At 55.8% G+C, this 19,782-nt stretch overlaps 1 protein-coding gene across 1 annotated transcript in view; it reads left to right on the plus strand.

The window, feature by feature from the left end:
* The first annotated feature begins 506 nt into the window (after positions 1-506).
* The window catches only part of TAFA5 (TAFA chemokine like family member 5), a 179,187-nt gene continuing 159,911 nt past the window's right edge, over positions 507-19,782 (plus strand). Inside the window, exon 1 of the mRNA XM_052641237.1 lies at positions 507-618. Coding sequence (XP_052497197.1) covers positions 507-618 — 112 coding nt within the window. The remainder of the gene's footprint in view (positions 619-19,782) is intronic.

Raw genomic sequence — 19,782 nt, forward strand, 5'->3', positions numbered from 1 at the left:
GGATATGGGCCCCGCGGGCTGGCGGGCCAGTCGGCCCGGTCCGCAAACTTTACACTGGCCGCCCGTCTTCCCCGCGAGGGGCCCCGGGCGCGGGCGCGGCGGGCCGTCTCTGTCGCCATCCAGAGGCGCGGCTCGGGCGCTCCGTCCCCTCCGCCGCCTGACTCCGCCGCCTGTACCAGGGCCCGCGTTGGGCCCCCGCGGCGCCGGGCGCGCGCCTCGGGAGCGCCCCTCGCCTCGGTGGCCCGCGCGCCGCAGCGACGCCCAGAGCGGCAGGGCCGGCGTCCCCGGGCTCGGCGGGCGCGGGCGCGGGCGCGGGCGCGGGGCGGGGCGGGCCGGCGCGGGGCGGGCCGGCGCGGGGCGCAGTGGGCCGGAGCCCGGGCGCGGCGGCGGCGGCGGCGGCGGAGGATGGCGCGCGCGGGGCCCGCACGTGGAGGCCGGCGCGGGGGCGCGGGCAGGGCCGGCTGCTGAGACGCGCTGCTGCCCCCCGCGCGGGCGCCGCGGCTTCAATGGCGCCATCGCCCAGGACCGGCAGCCGGCAAGATGCGACCGCCCTGCCCAGCATGTCCTCAACTTTTTGGGCGTTCATGATCCTGGCCAGCCTGCTCGTCGCCTACTGCAGTGAGTACCGCGCGGCCCGGGCCCCCGCCCGGCCCTCGGGTCCCGGCCCCGGCCCCCGATCCCGGGCCGCGGCTCCGGCGGGGCGCCCCTCGGGCCGCCCGGAGTCCGTGCGGAGTTGCGAGCTCGGGGCGCGCGGTCCCCCGGGTCCCCACCGGCCCTCCGCTGGGCCAGGAGGACGGGGGTCCGGCACTTCCGAGGCCGGCGCCAGCGCTGAGCCTCCCTCCCCCGACTCCGGGGCAGGGCCCGGGCGCCAGGCCCCGGGTGGCGCGGCGCGTCCCTACGCGGCGATGCCCGCGGCTGCCCGGCGTACCGCCGCCGCGCCCGGCCCAGGCCCACGATCCGAGCTGAGCCGGCGGCTTCTTGGCCGAGCCGCGCGCTCCGGAGGCGGCGGAGGGTCTGGGGCGGGCGGGTAGCGCTGCCAGGGGTGGCGGCGGAGCGCCCTGCCCGGGGCTTTCCGCGGGCGACACTCGCTCGGGGAACGTGGGGGGGACGCGGCGGCCGATTCCGAAGCGGGGCGCCCGGGGCAGGAGCGGGGCTCGGGCTAGGACGCGCGGCCGGAGCTGCTGGCTTGCAGGGAAGCAGGCTCGCCGGCGCTCTCCTAAAAACAGAGAAGTGAGGGGTGGGGTGCCCACTGCCGCTGGCATTTCGCGGGTAGCGTCCGGGGACCAGAACCGGGTGACCCCCGTGGCTCTGGCGCGGGGCCGCGGGCTCGGGGCTGGGGTGGCACGGGTTGGTGGGCGCCCGGGGCACAGGCTGGGGTCTGCCTGGCTGCGTCGGGGTGCGCTGTGTCAGGGGCACAGGCTGAGCACTGCGTGAATGGGAGGTGGTCGGACACTGAGCCTAAGGACTGGGGTGGGGGTGAGTAGTCAGTGCTCCAGACACGGGTTCGCGGCTGGTTGGGGTGGGTGGGGAGTGGTCAGCGTCCGGGCATGGGTTCCCAGCCGGAATGGCGAGGGCTGGGGGTGGGGTAGGTTTCCCCCGCCGGCCGCCTGGCACAGGGTCCGGGTCCCTTCCCACCCCAGCAGGAGGAAGGGACGGGCGCTGAGGAGCACCTGTCATGGAGAATTGCCATGGGCGCGGGAGGCGATGGAAAAATATGGATTCTTTACAAAAAAAGAGAGAGAGAGAGAGAGAGGCCGGCGGCGGCGTACCACGCTCCCCGCCACCTCCTCGCAGCCCCCGCTCGGCCTCCTAGCTTCCAGCCCGAGCCTTCGCGCTCTCCAGAATGGGACCGCAGCGGGCCATGGAGACCCTGTGCGCGCGGGTGCCCCGTCCTCCGACAGGACCCCCCAACCCGCAACCCTGGGGAATCCGTGCTCAGAGCGGGAATGGGGTGGCTGGTCTGAGCCGGGCTGTGCGTTTCCCTACAGCTGCCAGCCGCGCTGCGGTGGGGAGGGGTCTCGGAGCCGGAAGGCTCCCTGCGGGGTCAGAAGCCCAGCTGCCCGGGCTGGCACCGCCTCCCTGGGGAGGCACCCAGGGGCCTCTCCTGGTGCGTTCCGGGGCTGCCTGCCTGGAGGGGGAGGGGGTCTGGGGCTTGAGGGAGGAGGCCTGCGTCCTCTCCCCAGCTCCCTGCGGCCATCTCGGGACCCTGGGGCAGGGTGCCCGGCCAGGTAAACTCGGGGCTCGAGAGGAGGTGCCATGTGGATGCACTTCCTGGTGGCGGCAAGGGAGAGGGGACAACCACAACCGCCCGTGTTGGGAGGCGATTTGTGTCCCTGTCCGCGCCCGCTGCCGCTGTCCCTTGCTGGCTCTGGGGAGAGTATCTCGGTGAGAACCCGGCCACCGCAGGCTGGCTGGGGAGGCAGCCCTCGGGGTGGGGAAAAGAACAGCCGCTAATTGTTGTTAAGTGTGTGACACCTCCGCCCGTGGCTTCAACACTTCCCGCCCCAGGTACGCCAGCCAGGGCCTTTCCTTTCTCGCCTTCCGCTCTGTGTGGAGCCGCTGCTCGCTCCACCCCCGCGCCAGCACCGCTTGAACCTGAAAGGGAACCCCCTCTCTCTGCCGTCTTGACACTCACACCTCTGCCAGACGGCCGCCTGCTCCCGGCGGGGGTCAGAGTGCGCTGTGCCCGCTGCTCAGACACTTGGCGGAACCCGACGTCCTGTGGGACACTCAGGCTGCCTTTCGGAAGCCTCCAGGGCATTCTAGAAACAGCTCTTCCACCAAGACGAGGACATGTGGTAAAAAGCATCTTATTATCCAGGATGGCAGAAATCATTAATAGTGGAAGCTTGGGTTCACCACATTCTTATGGTTGTCTCCATGGAATCCGATAATTGACAATAAGGTAACGTTTGTGGACACACCCCATTACACCAGAAAGGCACTTGGGGAAATTAAAACCTTTCCGTAAAATAGGAAGTAGACATATGTACTTGGAGAAATTAACGCATGGCACTGAAATTCGAAATAGACATAATAATGATTGATAGCTTGGAACAGCAGTCTTGGAGAAAAAAGAACCCCCCCTTCTTTTTGTAAAATTGATAAAGCAAATAAAATGCAAATGGAACAGTCCCTGGGATTTCATTCTCTTTTCCAGTATATCTGGGATGAAGAAGAATAGTTAGCATCCGTGTTTGTGAATTGTTTTTGTTATCTGTCAGGATTTTTATTACCCGAAATGTTTTTGTGTTTTGGAGAAGATCTGTCTGTATCCTTAATTAGGGAGACTGATAACTCACCATACAGGGTTCAGCTATCCTGCCTGTTCAATCTGTGCATTTTGCTGCAGCACAAAAGGTGTTCACTTCCTGGCACTGCTGAAAGAGAACTGGAATATTTCCTGGCCTGGTTTTCAGTTAGGGGTGCTCTGCTGTTCTTGGCCCCTGAAAGCCTGGCTTTTTTGCAGCCTGCCGAGCTTCATGTTTAAGGACGTGGGCTCCACCCTCTGGCTGGAGAAAGACCTGCAGTCCACCAATTAGGTTAGTTGCTATAGTGACACAGCCTTGTCATTTTCTCCTGTTGGGGAAGAATTGCCAGGAGAAGCAGGAAGGGGAATGGGGCCCTCGATGGCTTTCTTTCAAGATGCGTACTCCGTGTCTGTGTACATTCCCATTACAGCAGGGCTGGGTGCTCGGCAAAGAGGCGTCCTGGGGAGATGAAGAGCTCGAACGAGACCCTGAAACTCTCCATCTCCCTGGATGGGGGAGATCTCTGTCCTTTCGGCTTGGAAAGTGCTGGCCTAGGTCCTCTTCCCCTTAGCATATCCAGAGCCAAGAGGTCTGTCTGGACTCGGTTCTTGGCTAGAATGGGACAGCTCTGGCCAAACCGGAGCGGTTTGCTTGTATGCTCTGCTCGTCCTGAGACCTCGAAGATGTGGTCTCTCATGCTAGCTTGCAGCGTTCGTTGTTAAGTCACCAAGTCGTGTCTGACTCTGCGACCCCACCGACTATAACACACCAGGCTCCTCTGTCCTCCACTGTCTCCTGGAGTTTGCTCAAATTTGTGTCCACTGAGTCGGTAATGCCATCTAACCATCTCACCCTGTGTTACCTCTTTCTCCTGTTGCCTTCAATCTTTCCCATCAGAGTCTTTTCCAATGAGTCAGCTCGTCGAGTCAGGCTGTAATAACGATGAGAGAGGTGGAGAGAATGCTGAGCTAGAGGCTGCCTTAGGACCCTAAGCCTTGACTTGATATTCCTGCACAGGATTTAATCCGAAAGGTGGAGAAGGCTGTGCTTTCATGTAGACTGTGAGTCCCCCATTTGGACAGGCTTGATGGACAGCCGTTCCTAGCGTGTAAACGTTGGGAGGGAAGTCCGTATTTTAAAGTACAAGGGAGCAGGGTGGGAGAGGCAGTGTGCCTCTGTTGTTGACTTTTCATTTTTTCTGAATAAATCTCATCAGGATTGAATGGCAGCTTCAAGTTAAGTCTCGCGTCATCGTTCGCACACAACTACAAGACGAAACCACAAACAAGTTCTGAATTGTTGTTGACCCATTAGAATACTAACCAAGCGTAGGCTCTCCGGTGCTGCGTTTTCTTTACAAATACAATTTATTGCATATTTAGGAGAGATTAGGCCACTTTCCTGCTGTTCACATTTTATTTATGGGGTTTTCCAAGAGGTAAAATTGAAAGTACTGGAAACTTAATGAAGTGATGCCATTCAGAAGTTTATTTCTTGTCTTTTTTTCCCCTCCTACTGAGTTTTTTATTTGATCACTTTCTGGCGGGAGTTGTACCCCGTGTGTTTCTTTCGACCATGGAGAGACAGGGTACCTGTCGGTGGGTGTGTGTTAGCGGAACTCCATGCCCAGGGTGGGCGTGAGGTGGGGAGGGCTTGCCCCCGGAAGCCAGCCAGGCAGATCGGTGCTCCCCCACCCTTCCCCTCACTCGCGTGGCCAGGAGGGGCCGCACCCTGCAGGGCTCCCCCCGGGGGGCCTCGCACCCCTCCCTCTCATCGAGGCCGGGAAACAGCACAGCCAGGAAGGAGGCCACGTGCCACTGCTCAGCCTCGGGCACCAAGCGTGCGGGCTGACCCATGCCCTGGAATTCCTTGCTCCGGACCTGCCCCTCGACGTTGCCGGAGTGATGTATGGAGATCAGTCTCTGTGGCATGAAGTATTTTCAGGTGACTTTTATGGGCGTAATTATGGGAAAATGTTATGATAATGTGGCACCAGAAAAGGGAAGAAAAGCAAACATTAAAATCCCCATTTCTTTATATAGCTCCGCAGCTGCGCTGAGTTAGAAGGGCTCATTTCTGCATCAGAGTGGTGGTGCTCTGGAGTTAATGACCTCCACCGCACGCCACCTGTCACCCAGAGCCCCGGGTGCCGGCCCAGTGGCGGGGAGGAGAGCAGCTGACGAGGGGGCCGTGAGGCAGGTTCCTGTGCACCCGGGGGCGGCCGCGGGGCCTGTGGGCTGTGTGTTTGGAGGACTGTGGCCTGGGCTGGCTCCCGGGGCCGAGAGTGCCTGGGGCAGGGGAGTCCGTCTGTCCCTGCAGCCTGGCACGCCATCCGTAGGCCCCAGAGCTGGGCCAGCACCGTGCAGCCTGCCCCAGGGTGCCTGCAGCGCCTGGGAGGCCTCCAGCAGCCGCCTGCTCCTCCCTCCAGGGGCCCCTCGGCGCGGGTTCCACCCTGGAGGGACGCTGACGGACGCTCCCAGCAGGCCGTACACGCTGTCTCCGAGGCCCAGCTTCCCGCAAACGTCCTGGCCACTGGCAGTGGCTCTGGGCAGCCAGCCCCATCCCTCATTCACCCCACGGACGTGGTGGAGGGCGCCCACAGGCTTTGGAGCATTTCCTTATTTGTGCCAGCGGCTGGCAGGAGTCGGGCGTGGAATCGCTTTTGTCTCCACCGAGGCCGGCGGGATTCCTCCGGCTCCCCCGGGGCCTCGCTGCATCCTGGGCGTGGGGTTCTGGGTCTGATAGGATGGCGGCTCCGTGGTGAGATGGCCCTGGGGACACCACACTCCTCTCACGCTGTTCTCACCTCCCGGTCGGTCCCGGGTCCTGATGTGCCACCCGCTGTGGGGTCAGCCTCCCCCCTGGAGGGCTGGCCTCGGAGGGACTCCACCCAGGGACCCGGCTGTCTTTCCAAGCGTGTTGAAGGAGGCAGGAGCGGGGAGACCCAGCCCCCGCATCTCTGCCTCTGCGCGTCCGTGGGACAGGGAGGTAGGGAGCGTGTGGACACAGAGACAGGTGAGACAGTGGCCTCCTGGGCTCGCGTCCTGGGGACGCCGGACGGTCCACACCAGAGGCAGCAGAGGAGGGGGCTCTCCGTGGGCCGGGCGCCCCGTTCTTCTGGGTCCTTGCCCAGCCTCTCTCCAGCCTCAGCCCGTCCCAGCTGCTCAGCCCCAGGCTCTGGCCCTGAACCCCCTTCCATCCCTGGAGCTTTCTCTTGCCCTGCCCGCCTCCACCAGGGCCTCTGTGTTGAGGACAGCCTCTGGCTCTGACCCTGTGCCCAGCCTCCTGGAAGTCCTTCTCCCAAACACCCCTCGCCATCCTCCAGGTCTGTCTGCAGCACCATCAGCGTAGTTCCTTGTGCACACATCAGCGTCATTCTCAGAGGGCCACTGCCTCCAGGCTGGCTGCCAGGAGCTCCCCGCCCCGGCTCCCCTTAGAATGGCGTTGGCACCCGCCGCTCCTCCCTACGAACATCACTCAGGGCCTGACCGTCACGGCTGACCTTTCCTGCCCAGGGAGGTCCCCTCCGCCCCTCTGTCCTAGCCTGGCGGAGTCTTCTGGGGCCTGCACCCCGGGCTCCCTCCGTGGGAACGTGTGTGTGCTGGTTGTCTCCTGAACACCTGGTTTCGCTGGAATGTCCTGCTGCCCACGGGGCCCCTCCCGCGGTAACTGCCCACCGTGCTGTCGCGAATGCAAAGTGGGAACCTGGAGTTGGACTGGTCCCCGGAACACCTCCAACCCCCAGGTTTGGAGACCTCCTCCTCCAGGAAGCCTCCCTCGAGTATGCCGGCTCCTCTGCCTCACCACGTGCTCCCTGTTCATCTGGCTGTCGAGGCTCCACCCACCCCCAACCTCATGGTCATGGCCGGCCTCTCCAGGGCAGGGTGCTCAGCGCAGCGCCTCTGGTTTACCGATGGCTGCAGAATGGTTTTCCAAGAGGACAGCCAGAACTGAGTGCCTGCAGAGACAAAGTGGGGAGCCAGGGCCCCGAGCTTTTCAGGACACCCTGTCGCCCGGGTGGGTCACATCTGCCCGTCTTGGCGTCTCGGGAGTCCAGCACGAGAGGCTGGTTCACGCGGTGGGGCAGGTGCCCCCGGGGTCCTGGCTGACGGCCTGTGACGGGCGGCTTTCTCCTGAGCTCGCTTGGGAGAGTTCATCTACTGTTGAGGAAAGTCAGCGCCAGCATTACGAGCGTCTCCAAGCTCACTCACTAAAGTCCGCGGTGACGCGGTGACGCAGGGTCGTCCTGGCCTGGCTGACCTGCCCGGGAGCAGGTCGGCTGGAGCTGGGCCAGGTCCGGCGTCTCCTGCTGCAAGGTACCTGGGTGAGGGGAAGGGCGTTGCCGGTTCTCCAGGACCTGACTCACATCTGACTTTACTGAGCGTTGAGGAAGAGGGTTCCAGAGCACACCCACGGCCTGAAGCCCTGAGTCTGGGGGACCCGGGCCGTTCTCCGGAGGCCTTTCCTGTGAGGATGCTGCGGAGCTGAAGCGCTGGTGCCTCCGCGCCGCCCTGGCTGTCGCTGGACACAGGTGAGTGGCCCCTCCCGGCGCTGTTTCTAAATTATGTTTCTCTGCAGGAGCTCCATTACGTGGTAGCACTTCCCCGGATATACTAAATGCCATTAATGGGTTGATAGGGCTCGTGTTAATTAATTGATGCTAATTTATGGTCTTCGCGGCTGCTCTGGTGGCTGGAGCAGGCCGGCTGTGGAGCCACGCTGGGTCTGCCCCAAGTTTCCCTGCAGTCCAGCGCTTCTCTTTCCTTCTCCTGCACATGTGGGGGGCTCTGTGGCCCTGACAGGGCGCCATGCAGGGAGGCAGAGGCTGGCCTGGGCACCCAGCGCCTCTGAAACCCTCTCGCAGGCCTAGGCCTTCCGACACCAAAGTCCCAGAGACGTGGCAACCCCCGTGCCTCTTTACAAAGACTCCGACCGAATCGAGATGAGTGTTCCGTGGTCAACAGCAATGCGTCTGCTGGCGGCGGTCGGTGCTCGGTCTGTCTTAGCTCGGTATTCATCGTGAGGTTCCGGGATGAAAAGGGGGCAGCTCCTAGAGGCAGGGGCAGCAGGAGCCCACGCGGGGCGGCGGGGTGGCGGCCGGCCGCCTCCAGCTCTAAGGCCTGGAGTGTGTGGAGGGGATGCACACAGCTTCATCAGATGCGGTCGTCATGGAGATCTGCAAGACGCTCCAGTCGCCGTCACCGTCTCAGGGGGCAGAAGGCTTCTCTCTGTCGCACTGGGAAGTGGGCAGGACACCCAGAAACCTGTGTCCCCTCAGTGTGTCAGCCCCGCCCCGGCCATGGGCCTGCCCTCGGAGAACAGTCTGCACACCGCAGGCACCTCCCTCGTGCTCACCGCCCTGGTTTGACCCCTCAGACCTGATACGCTCTTTGCTCCCCCTGTTTTCTTGGGGCCAGTGAAGGGGCAGGCACTTCTGAGAGACAGAGGAGCCTGATTCAGCACCGCCAAGCAGAGGCGACAGACCGGAGTGTCCTCGGTGGGACTCTCTGGGGCCTAGAAAGTTCCCCGGGGCGGGCCAAGCCACCTGTGATGGTGGACGCTCCGTGCAGCCTCGTCCTCTGCCAGCACTGGGCAGGACGCAGCTCTGGCTTTGGGTGACCTGGGCCTTCACCAGTCAGATTCTCATCGGAGTGGCTGAAGCTTCAGCACGTCCTCTCCTGGGATCAGGCAGACGCCATGTGGGAGGGTCAGGAGCTGGCCCTGTCCTGCAGGGCCTCGTGGGCTTGGACTCAGGGTCCTCGGGGCCCATGTTTGCCAAGCGTGGCCACGTGTGAGCAGGCCAGGTCTTGTTCCTGTGACCTGGGCTCGTCTGGAAGGTGGGGGCGTCTCCACTCACAGCAGCAGACAGGAGCTCCCCCAGAGGCAGGGGCTCTGGGCCCGCTGGCCTCTAGCCATGTGGGCTCTGCGATTACCCTGGCTGGGACCCACTCTGGGCAGGACCCGGGCTTCCCGGTGTTCATATTGTCCTTGTCGCTGGGTCAGGGCCTGCAAAGAGCAGGTGCTGCAGGTGACTTATCTGGGCCGACTACCACTGTCAACCATTCACACGTGTGTATGAAAAAGGCTCTGATGCAAATGTGGCCGATGGGGGTGGGGTGGACCTGGAGTGACCCACCTGCTTTGACCCTGACTTCCTTACCCACTTGGGGAAAGAGCCTTTACCAACTTTTTAATACAACAAAGTTCCGAGAGGAGACAGGTCATCCAGGCCCCGGGGTCCCCGTGGCTGGCGCCTCGTCTTTTTGCCCTCCTGTAACCCCAATGGAGGCCCCGTTTGCCGCTGGACTCTCCCCTCTGCGGCACCTCTCACCCCTGCCCCATCCAGACTCCCACGTGGAAGCCTGCCTCCAGGGTCCACCCAGGGTCCTGCAGAAAGCCCCCAGCCTTCCCCAAGCCTGGCAGACTCCACCTCCCAGGGCTTTGGTGACCGAGGCCGGACCTGCTGCCCAGAGGGACGGATGCTGTCACCCCAGGGCTGTCCATGCAGTGAGGCTGCCCGGTTCTCACGGGCCGTCCTGGGACAGGTGGGCACCGGCCCTCCTGTGCCACTCAGCTTCAGTCCCGGTGGAAGGATGGACCTCCAGGCACGCAGCAGACAGTGTCCACTTGCTCCTGGGTCGACCTGGCAACCTTCCCAGCTCGACACTTCTCTTCATCTTAGAGGAGAGTGGGACTGAAGGAAGTCAGGGGTGCACCCAGGGTCCCAGTGTGGGTAGGGGGCTACAGAGCAGGACCTTCTTCTGGGACCCCCAGCTGGTCCCAAGGGGCCTGGGAGGCTCAGAGAGGAGATTCGTGATGCGGGGGGTGGGGTGGAGGGATCAGGGGAGGAGAGCATGGTCACAGCGGGGGCTCCCAAATGGGATCTCGGAGGCCACTGCAGGGCTCCCTCCAGCTGGTGGGCTGGGGCCAAGGGTGTGCACTGGGGAAACTTTGGGTGCTTGGGTGCCTTGCAGACTTCCTGCCCCAAGCCTCCTGTGAGCTTGCTGAGCAGGGCAACTATGGGTGCCATCCCCCACTGTGGGCATGCCTGCTTGCAGCTGGGACACACATTTGCCTCTGGAGTTGAGCCAGCTGCATCTAGAAGCTCCCGTGCCCAGGAACCCACACACAAGGCTGCAGCCCTTCCAGGAAGGACATTTCTTGAGCTGCTGCTGGAGGTGCCAGATTTCTTGTGCTTGTGATAGTCAAAGTGGGAGATGGGCAATATGGTTTTCTTTTTATAGAAGGAGAAACTGAGGCTCGCAGAGGCCCACCGTGACTCCCAGTCTTCCCCACGTGTGCAGAGGCTGGGAGGTGAGCCAGGCTCGGGACTCCTCGGGCTTCCCAGGTGGCCCTGGTGGTGAAGAACGCGCCTGCCAGTGCAGGAGACACACGAGACGTGGGTTTGATCCCTGGGTTGGGAAGATCTCCTTGAGAAGGAAACTGCAACCCACTCCAGTCCTCTTGCCTGGAGAATCCCATGGACAGAGGAGCCTGAGGGGCTTTAGTCCGTAGGGTCAGAGTCGAACAGGACTGAGTGACTCAGCACACACGCGTGCCAGACTCCTCAGCTCTGGGTCTTGCCGGTAACCTCTGCGACACCTGCTCCCCATGAGGTGTGGGGTCGGGTGGTCACCGGCTGACTGACCAGGGCTGCCCAGCGCTGCCACCAGCCTGCGGTGCTGCCTGGGGACTGAAGGCCAGCCTTAACCCGGAGGCATCCCAGCAGCCTTGGCATCTGGCACTGCGTCTGCAGAACTGTCCGCCTGAGCGCACCTGGCGCGGACCGTCGCCTCTCCCGGTGTGTCAGGGTCCCTGAGACCATCGTCAGGCTCAGAAAAGCTGTGAAGGTCATGGGAATGGCTTGCTAGCATGAAGGGCCCAGATTAAATCGGCAGGAGGGACAGGTCCACAGAGACACTGTCTCCAGGAGAGACCAGGCCCCAGAGTGGCATGGACGGCACTCTGTTCCCCAGTGAGGATGTGTGACAGCTTGGGGGTGTCACCAAGCAGGGGACTCACCTGGGCCCTGGGGCCCAAGTGGTTACTGGGGACCACTTGATGGGCAGGCTCCAGTGCCCTAGATCCTAACCAGGAAGAGAGAAAATACGACCTGAGAGGCTGTGGAAAAAAAGGATCCTTCTTACACTGTTGGTGGGAATGCAAGCTGATGCAGCCTCTGTGGAGAGCACTATGGAGATTCCTTGAAAAACTAGGAAGAAAGTGACTATGCGACCCAGCAATCCCACTCCTGGGCATGTACCCTGAGGGAGCCAGAACCGAAAAAGACACCTGCACCCCAGCGTTCACCGCAGCACCGACTGCAACAGCTGGGACGTGGGAGCAACCTAGACGTCTATCAGCAGGTGAATGGGTAAGGAAACTGCAGTACACATGCTCAGTGGCGTGTTACTCAGCCGTAAAAAGGAGCACATTCGACTCAGTTCGAATGGGGTGGAGGAACCTAGAGCCTATTATACAGAATGAAGTAAGTCAGAAAGAGAAAGACAGATACCATATATTAATGCACACCTGTGGACTCTAGAACGACGGTACCAGTGATGCTCTGTTCCGGGAATGAAAGGAGACACATAAGAACAGCCTTTTGGACTCAGTGGGAGAAGGAGAGAGTACCGTGATCTGAGAAAAGAGCCTTGAAGCATATACGTTACCATATGTAACAGATGGGCAGTGGCAGTTGATGAATGCCGCAGAGGACGTAAAGCCCGTGCCCCGTGACAGCCTGGAGGGTGGGGGGAGGGGCATTCGGGGGGTGGGGGGAGGGGCATTCGGGGGGTGGGGGGGACATGCATGCCTGTGGCCGGTTCATGCTGATGTGTGGCAGGCACCATCACAATATTGTAATTATCCTCAAATTAAAATTAATTAATTAAAAATATGAACTGACCAATTGCCAGTGACAAAACTGAATCAGCAATTTTAAAAATCCCAACAAAGAAAAAGTCCAGACCAGATGCCTTCACAGGTTCAGTTCAGTTCAGTCGCTCAGTCGTGTCCGACTCTTTGCGACCCCATGAATCACAGCACGCCAGGCCTCCCTGTCTATCACCAACTCCCGGAGTTCACTCAGACTCGCGTCCATCAACTCAGTGATGCCATCCAGCCATCTTATCCTCTGTCGTTCCCTTCTCCTCCTGCCCCCAATCCCTCCCAGCATCAGAGTCTTTTCCAATGAGTCAACTCTTCGCATGAGGTGGCCAAAGTACTGGAGTTTCAGCTTTAGCATCAAGTAAATTCTACCAAATGTTTGGAGAAGAGTTAATGCCTATCCCTCTAAAGTTATTCCAAAAATTTGCACAGGAAGGAATATTTAACAAACTCATTCTATGAAGCTAGCATCACCCTGATATCAAAACCAGATAAAGATACCACACAAAAAAGTTTACAAATCAATGTAACTGATGAACATAGACATGAAAACCCTCAACAAAATACTCGCAGACTGACTTCAGTGGAACATTAAAAGGATCATGCATCACAGTCAAGTGGGGCTTCCTTGTTTTTTAATGTCTGCAAATCAGTACAGATACACCACATTAATAAACTGAAGAATAAAAGCCATATGGGCACCTCAATAGATGCAGATAAAACTTTTGGTGAAACGTAACATCTCTTTATCATAAAGAAAAAACTCCCCAGAAACAGAGCATAAAGGGAGCCTACTTCAACATAATAAGGCCGTATATGACAGACCTATAGCTCACATCGTACTCAACAGTGGCAAGCTGAAAGCATTTCCTCTAAGGTCAGGAACAGGACAAGGGTGACCACTCTCGGCACTTTTAGTCAACATAGTTTTAGACGTTCTAGCCATGGCAAATCAGAGGAGAAAAAGAAATACGAGGAATCCACATTGGGAAAGAGGTTAAACTATCATGGCTTACAGACAACAGAATAGTGTACATAGAACATTCTAAAGACGCTGCCAGAAAACTGCCAGAACTTACCAATGAACTTGTTAAAGCTGCAGGGTACAGCATTAATAGGCAGAAATCTCTCGCAGTTCTATACACTAACACTGAAATGCTAGAAGAAATTAAGGAAGCAATCCTATTTGTCATTGTATCAAAAAGAATGAAATATCTAGGACTACACCTACCTGAGGAGGCAGAAGACTTGTGCTCAGAAAACTGGAAGGTACTGATGAACGAAACTGAAGATGACACAAAGACCCAGGGAGACGCACAGAGGGGCCGACAGGCCATGCTCTGGGCTTGGAAGAACCAGTACTGTTAAGATGACGGTACTACTCAGGGTGATCTGCAGATTCAGCACAATCCCTATCAGAATACAATGGGGGTTTTCACAGAACTAGAGCAAACGATTTTAAAGTTTGTATGAAAATACAAAAGACCCTGAATAGCCAAAAAAATCTTGAGAATGAAGAACCGAGCTGAGAAAGAAGAACATCGCCGGTCCTGACTTCAGACTATACTGTAAAGCTTCAGTTATCAAAGCAGCATGGCTTTAGCACAAAAACAGATGCCCAGATCAATGGAACAAGACAGAGAGCACAGAAATAAGCCCACACGCTTATGGTCAATTAATACATGATAACAGAGGCAAGAAGATACAATGGAGAAAAGACAGTCTGTTCAATAAGTGCTGCTGGGAAAAATGGACAGTTCATGTAAAAAAGTGAAACAGCCATTTACAGAAATAAAAGAAAAAGGCCTTAAAGATCTAAATGCAAGACGGGATACCATAAAACTCCTAGAGGAAAACAGAGGTGGAGCCCTCCTTGACATGATTCACTAGCATTGTCTTTTTGGAGCTACTTCCAAAAGTGAAAGAAATAAAAGCAAAGATAACCAGACGGGACCTCATTATACTTGAAAGCAAAGGAAATCATTGACAAACTGAAAAGACAGCATAGTGAATGGGAGGAAATATTTGCAAACAGTATGATCAATAAGGGATTGATATCCAACATATAAACAGCTCCTACAGCTCAACATTAAAAAAAAAAATCATGGCAATTAAAAAATGGGCAAAAGAACCTAATAAATATTTTTCCAAAGAAGTAATGCAGATGACCAACTGGGCACATGAAAAGATGCTCAATATCACTAATCATCAGTGCAGTCAAGTCCAGTCACTCAGTCGTGTCCGACTCTTTGTGACCCCATCACAAAGAGGGCCAGGCTTCCCTGTCCATCACCAACTCCCGGAGTTCACCCAAACTCATGTCCATCTAGTTGGTGATGCCATCCAGCCATCTCATCCTCTGTCGTCCCCTTCTCCTCCCGCCTTCAATCCTTCCCAGCATCAGGGACTTTTCCAGTGAGTCAGTTCTTCACGTCAGGTGGCCAAAGTATTGGAGCTTCAGCTTCAGCATCAGTTTTTCCAATGAATATTCAGGACTGATTTCCTTTAGGATGGACTGGTTGGATCTCCTTGCAGTCCAAGGGACTCCCAACAGTCTTCTCCAACACCACAGTTCAAAAGCATCAGTTCTTTGGCGCTCACCTTTCTTTATAGTCCAACTCTCACATCAATACATGACTACTGGAAAAACCATAGCTTTGACTAGACAGACCTTTGTTGACAAAGTGATGTCTTTGCTTTTTAATATGCTGTCTAGTTTCATCATAGCTTTCCTTCCAAGGAGCAAGAGTCTTTTAATTCCATGGCTGCAGTCACCATCTGCAGTGATATTGAAGTCCCCCAAAATAAAGTCTGTCACTGTTTCCATTGTTTCCCCATTTATTTGTCATGAAGTGATGGGACCAGATGCCATGATCATAGTTTTCTGAATGTTGACTTTTAAACCAACTTTTTCACTCTCCTCTTTCACTTTCATCAAGAGGCTCTTTAGTTCCTCTTCACTTTCTGCCATAAGGGTGGTGTCATTTTCATAGCTGAGGTCATTGATATTTCTCCCAGCAATCTTGATTCCAGCTTGTGCTTCCTCCAGCCCAGCGTTTCTGATGATGTACTCTGCATAGAAGTTAAATAAGCAGGGTGACAATAAACAGCCTTGATGTACTCCTTTTCCTATTTGGAACCAGTCTGTTGTTCCATGTCCAATTCTAACTGTTACTTCTTGACCTGCATACGGATTTCTCAGGAGGCAGGTAAGGTGGTCTGGTATGCCCATCTCTTGAATAATTTTCCAGTTAGTTGTAATCTACATAGCCAAAGGCTTTAGCATAGTCAATAAAGCAGAAGTAGATGTTTTTCTGGAACTCTCTCTTGCTTTTTCAATGATCCAATGGATGTTGGCAATTTGATCTCTGGTTCCTCTGCCTTTTCTAAATCCAGCTTGAACATCTGGAAGCTCATGGTTCACATGCCACTGAAGCCTGTCTTGGAGAATTTTGAGCATGAGAATTTTGAGAATGTGAGATGAGTGCAATTGTGCAGTAGTTTGAGCATTCTTTGGCATTGCTCTTCTTTGGGATTGAAATGAAAACTGACCTTTTCCAGTCCTGTGACCACTGCTGAGTTTTCCAAATATGCTGGCATATTGCGTGCAGCACTTTCACAGCATCATCTTTTAGGATTTGAAATATCTCAACTGCAATTCCATCACCTCCACTAACTTTGTTCGTAGTGATGCTTCCTAAGGCCCACTTGACTTTGCATTGCAGGATGTCTGGCTCTAGGTGAGTGATCACACCATCGTGGTTATCTGGGTCATGAAGCTCTTTTTTATACAGTTCTTCAGTGTATTCTTGCCACCTCTTCTTAATATCTTCTGCTCCTGTTAGGTCCATACCATTTCTGTACTTTATGGTGCCCATCTTTTCATGAAAACTTCCCCAATTTTCTTGAAGAGGTCTCTAGTCTATCCCATTCTATTGTTTTCCTCTATTTCTTTGCACTGATCACTGAGACTTTCTTATCTATCCTTGTTATTCTTTGGAATTCTGCATTCAAATGGGTATATCTTTCCTTTTCTCCCTTGCCTTTAGCTTCTCTTCTTTTCTTAGCTATTTGTAAGGCCTCCTCAGTGAGCTATTTTGCCTTTTTGCATTTCTTTTTCTTGGGATGGTCTTGATCACTGCCTCCTGTATGATGTCATGAACCTCTGTCCCTAGTTCATTAGGCGCTCTGTCTATCAGATATCATCCCTTGAATCTGTTTCTCACTTCCACTGTATAATCGTAAGGGATTTGATTTAGGTCATACCTGAATGGTCTAGTGGTTTTCCCTACTTTCTTCAACTCAAGTCTGAATTTTGCAATAAGGAGTTTCTGAGCCACAGTCAGCTCCCGGTCTTGTTTTTGTTGGCTGTATAGAGCTTCGCCATCTTTGGCTGCAAAGAATATAATCAATCTGATTGCCGTGTTGACCATCTGGTGATGTCCATGTGTAGAGTCTTCTCTTGTGTTGTTCAAAGAGGGTGTTTGCTGTGACCAGTGTGTTCTCTTGGCAAAACTCTATTAGCGTTTGCCCTGCTTCACTCTGTACTCCAAGGCTAAATTTGCCTGTTACTCCAGGCGTCTCTTGACTTCCTACTTATGCATTCCAGTCCCCTATGATGAAAAGGACATCTTTTTGGGGTGTTAGTTCTAGAAGGTCTTGTAGGTCTTCATAGAACAGTTTTACTCCAGTTTCTTCAGCGTTACTGGTCGGGGCATAGCCTTGGATTACCATGATATTGAATGGTCTGCCTTGGAAACAAACAGAGATCGCTAATCGTCAGGGAAATGCAAATCAAAATCAGAGTGAGATACCCCCTCTCACTTGTCAGAGTGGCTATCATCAAACAGAGCACAAATAACAAATGTTAGTGAGGACATGGGGAAAGGGAGCCCTTCTGCACTGTTGGTGAGGGTGTAATTTGGTGCAGCCATTGTGGAAAAGAGCATGGAGTTTCCTCAGAAGACTCAAAGTGGAACTACCATACAACACAAAATCCCACTCCTGGGTATATATCCAGAAAAAAAAAACAAGCCAAACAACACTAATTAAAAAAGGCACGTTCACCCCAGTGCTCATAGCAGCATCATTTACAATTGTCGAGATATGGAAGCAGTTGAATGAATAAAGATGTGGTATTTACACACACACACACACACACACACACACAATGGAAGAGTATTCAGCCATAAAGAAGAGTGAAGTAATGCCATTGGCACCAACATGGATAGGTTTGGAGGGTACTGTGCTGAGTGAAATGTCAGACTGAGAAAGACAAATACTGTATGATGTCACTTTTATTTGAAATCCAGTGAATGTAGCGAAAAAGAAGCAGCCTCACAGATACAGAGAAGGAGCCAGTGGTAGCCAGTGAGGAGAGGGAAGGAGCCGGGGGCAGGAGTGGGGGAGGGAAGAGGGAGTCCAAACCGCCGGGTGTGCGAGAGGCTGGAGGGTGTGTTGCACAACCTGGACCAGAGAAATAAAGCCTCGGTCCTTAGGGGCCATCCTCCCCTGACCTGAGCGGAGGGGTGTGCTGGCCAGCACGGGCACGGCTGTCGTCTGCTGTGCGGTGACACCCAGCACTTCCTGGGGTGGCCAGGACTGTACATTCACTGGTTGCCGGAGGTTGCCGAGTCTTGGGAACTGGGAGCAGCTGGAGGGAGCAAGCTGGTCAGTGGGCAGCCTTGGGGCGTGTGCTGTGCTTGGCGCTCCCCAGGGCCCCATCACCCCAGAAGCATTTGTTAACCATCCGGGGGGCTCAGGCTTCCAGGAGGTGGTGCCATCCAGCGTCCAGTCCTTCTGGATGCCTTTAGTCCAAGGAGCCTGTCGTTCCTGGGGAGACAGTTGACAAAGCCCCAAGGGCCGTCCTGCTGGAAGACGGCTTGATCTTGCCGCACCCAGGTCTGCAGAGAAACTGCTCATCAGTGTGAGATTCACAGCATGAGCTTCCTGAGGCCGAGTCACGCTCAGTGCTACCCCCCGGGATGGCAAGGACTCTGCCCTTCCAGCTCGCTTGCTAGGCCCGCTGGACCCCTGGAGCTCTGAGGGCCGACCGTGAGGCAGGCTCGTGCAGGCCCTGGGTGGGTGTCGTGGGGTCTTGGGACGGCCCCTGCCTGTGCAGGTGCCAGGAGCCAGTTTGCTGGGGTGCGGGAGGGGAAGCTGCCTCCGAGTGCCTCCTTCCCCACTCCCCGTGGTGGCCGCCGTTGGGTCTCCCCCAGCTGGGGGCTCCCCGAAGTCCTCAGATGATTAGTGGCTCTGGGAAGGAAGAGGTGTGTCTGCTGGACGTCCCCCAGCTGCAGCTGGTGGTGGGAGGGGCAGGTCCCCAGGGCCCAGCGTGGCTGGCAGGCTGCAAGGAGCTGACTCGGGGTGGTGGCCGCGGTGCAGGCATGGACGTGGGGAAGGTGGCCGGGGCCCGCACGCGCACGCGCCCGCATCTGTGTGGTCCAGGCTGCAAGGTGACCCGCGCCTCCTTCCCCCTGCTCCGTCTCCCTGTCACAGCCGCTCCAGCGGGAAATAGCCCCCTGCTCTGCTCCCAGAGACAGGTGGTCATTTCGGAGGAGGAGACCTTAACAGAAACCCTCAGGGAAATAGCAAAGTCTGAGATGAGGACGGTGTCAAAACGTAGATGGCTTGTCGAGTGTCTGTGTGTGTGTGTGTGTTTCTGTGTGTGTGTGTGTGTCTATGTTTATATCTGTGTGTGAGTTGATGTGTCTGTGTGTCTGTGTGTGTCAGTGTGTCTGTATCTCTGTGTGTACGTGTGTATATGTCTCTGTGTTCTTTGTGTGTGTGTCACTGTGTGTATCTGTGTGTGTGTGTCTCTATGTCTGTGTGTATGTGTATGTGTGTCAGTGGGTGTCTGTCTCTGTGTGTATCTGTCTGTGTGTGTGTCAGTGTGCGTCTGTGTGTGTGTCTCTGTGTGTGTGTCTGTGTGTGTCAGTGTGTCTGTGTCTCTTTGTGTGTCTCTGTGTGTGTGTGTGTCTGTGTCAGTGTGTCTGTGTCTGTGTGTGTCAGTGTGGGTCTGTATGTGTGTCTCTGTGTGTCTGTGTGTGTGTGTGTCAGTGGGTGTCTGTCTCTGTGTGTATGAGTGTGTGTGTTTGTGTATCTGTCTGTCTGTGTATATGTATCTGTTTGTGTCTGTGTGTGTGTGTGTTTGTGTTTATATCTGTGTGTGAGTTGATGTGTCTGTGTCTGTGTCTGTGTGTGTCAGTGTGTCTGTATCTCTGTGTGTTTTGTGTGTGTCACTGTGTGTGTCTGTGTGTGTGTATGTGTGTGTGTCTGTGTCAGTGTGTCTGTCTCTGTGTATGAGTGTGTGTGTTTGTGTATCTGTATCTGTGTGTCTGTGTATATGTATCTGTGTGTGTCTCTGTGTGTGTGTGTGTCTGTCTGTCTGTCTGTCTCAGTGTGTCTGTTTCTGTGTGTGTCAGTGTGTCTCTGTGTGTGTCTCTTTGTGTGTCTCTGTGTGTCTCTGTGTGTGTCTGTCTCTCTGTCTCAGTGTGTCTGTGTGTGTGTCTGTGTCAGTGTGTCTGTGTCTGTGTGTGTCAGTGTGTCTGTGTATATGTATCTCTTTGTGTGTCTCTGTGTGTGTGTCTGTCTGTCTGTCTCTCTGTCTCAGTGTGTCTGTGTGTGTGTGTCTGTGTATATG

The sequence above is a fragment of the Budorcas taxicolor genome, chromosome 5 (genome assembly GCF_023091745.1).
Source record: "Budorcas taxicolor isolate Tak-1 chromosome 5, Takin1.1, whole genome shotgun sequence".
In the NCBI taxonomy this organism is placed as follows: domain Eukaryota; kingdom Metazoa; phylum Chordata; class Mammalia; order Artiodactyla; family Bovidae; genus Budorcas; species Budorcas taxicolor.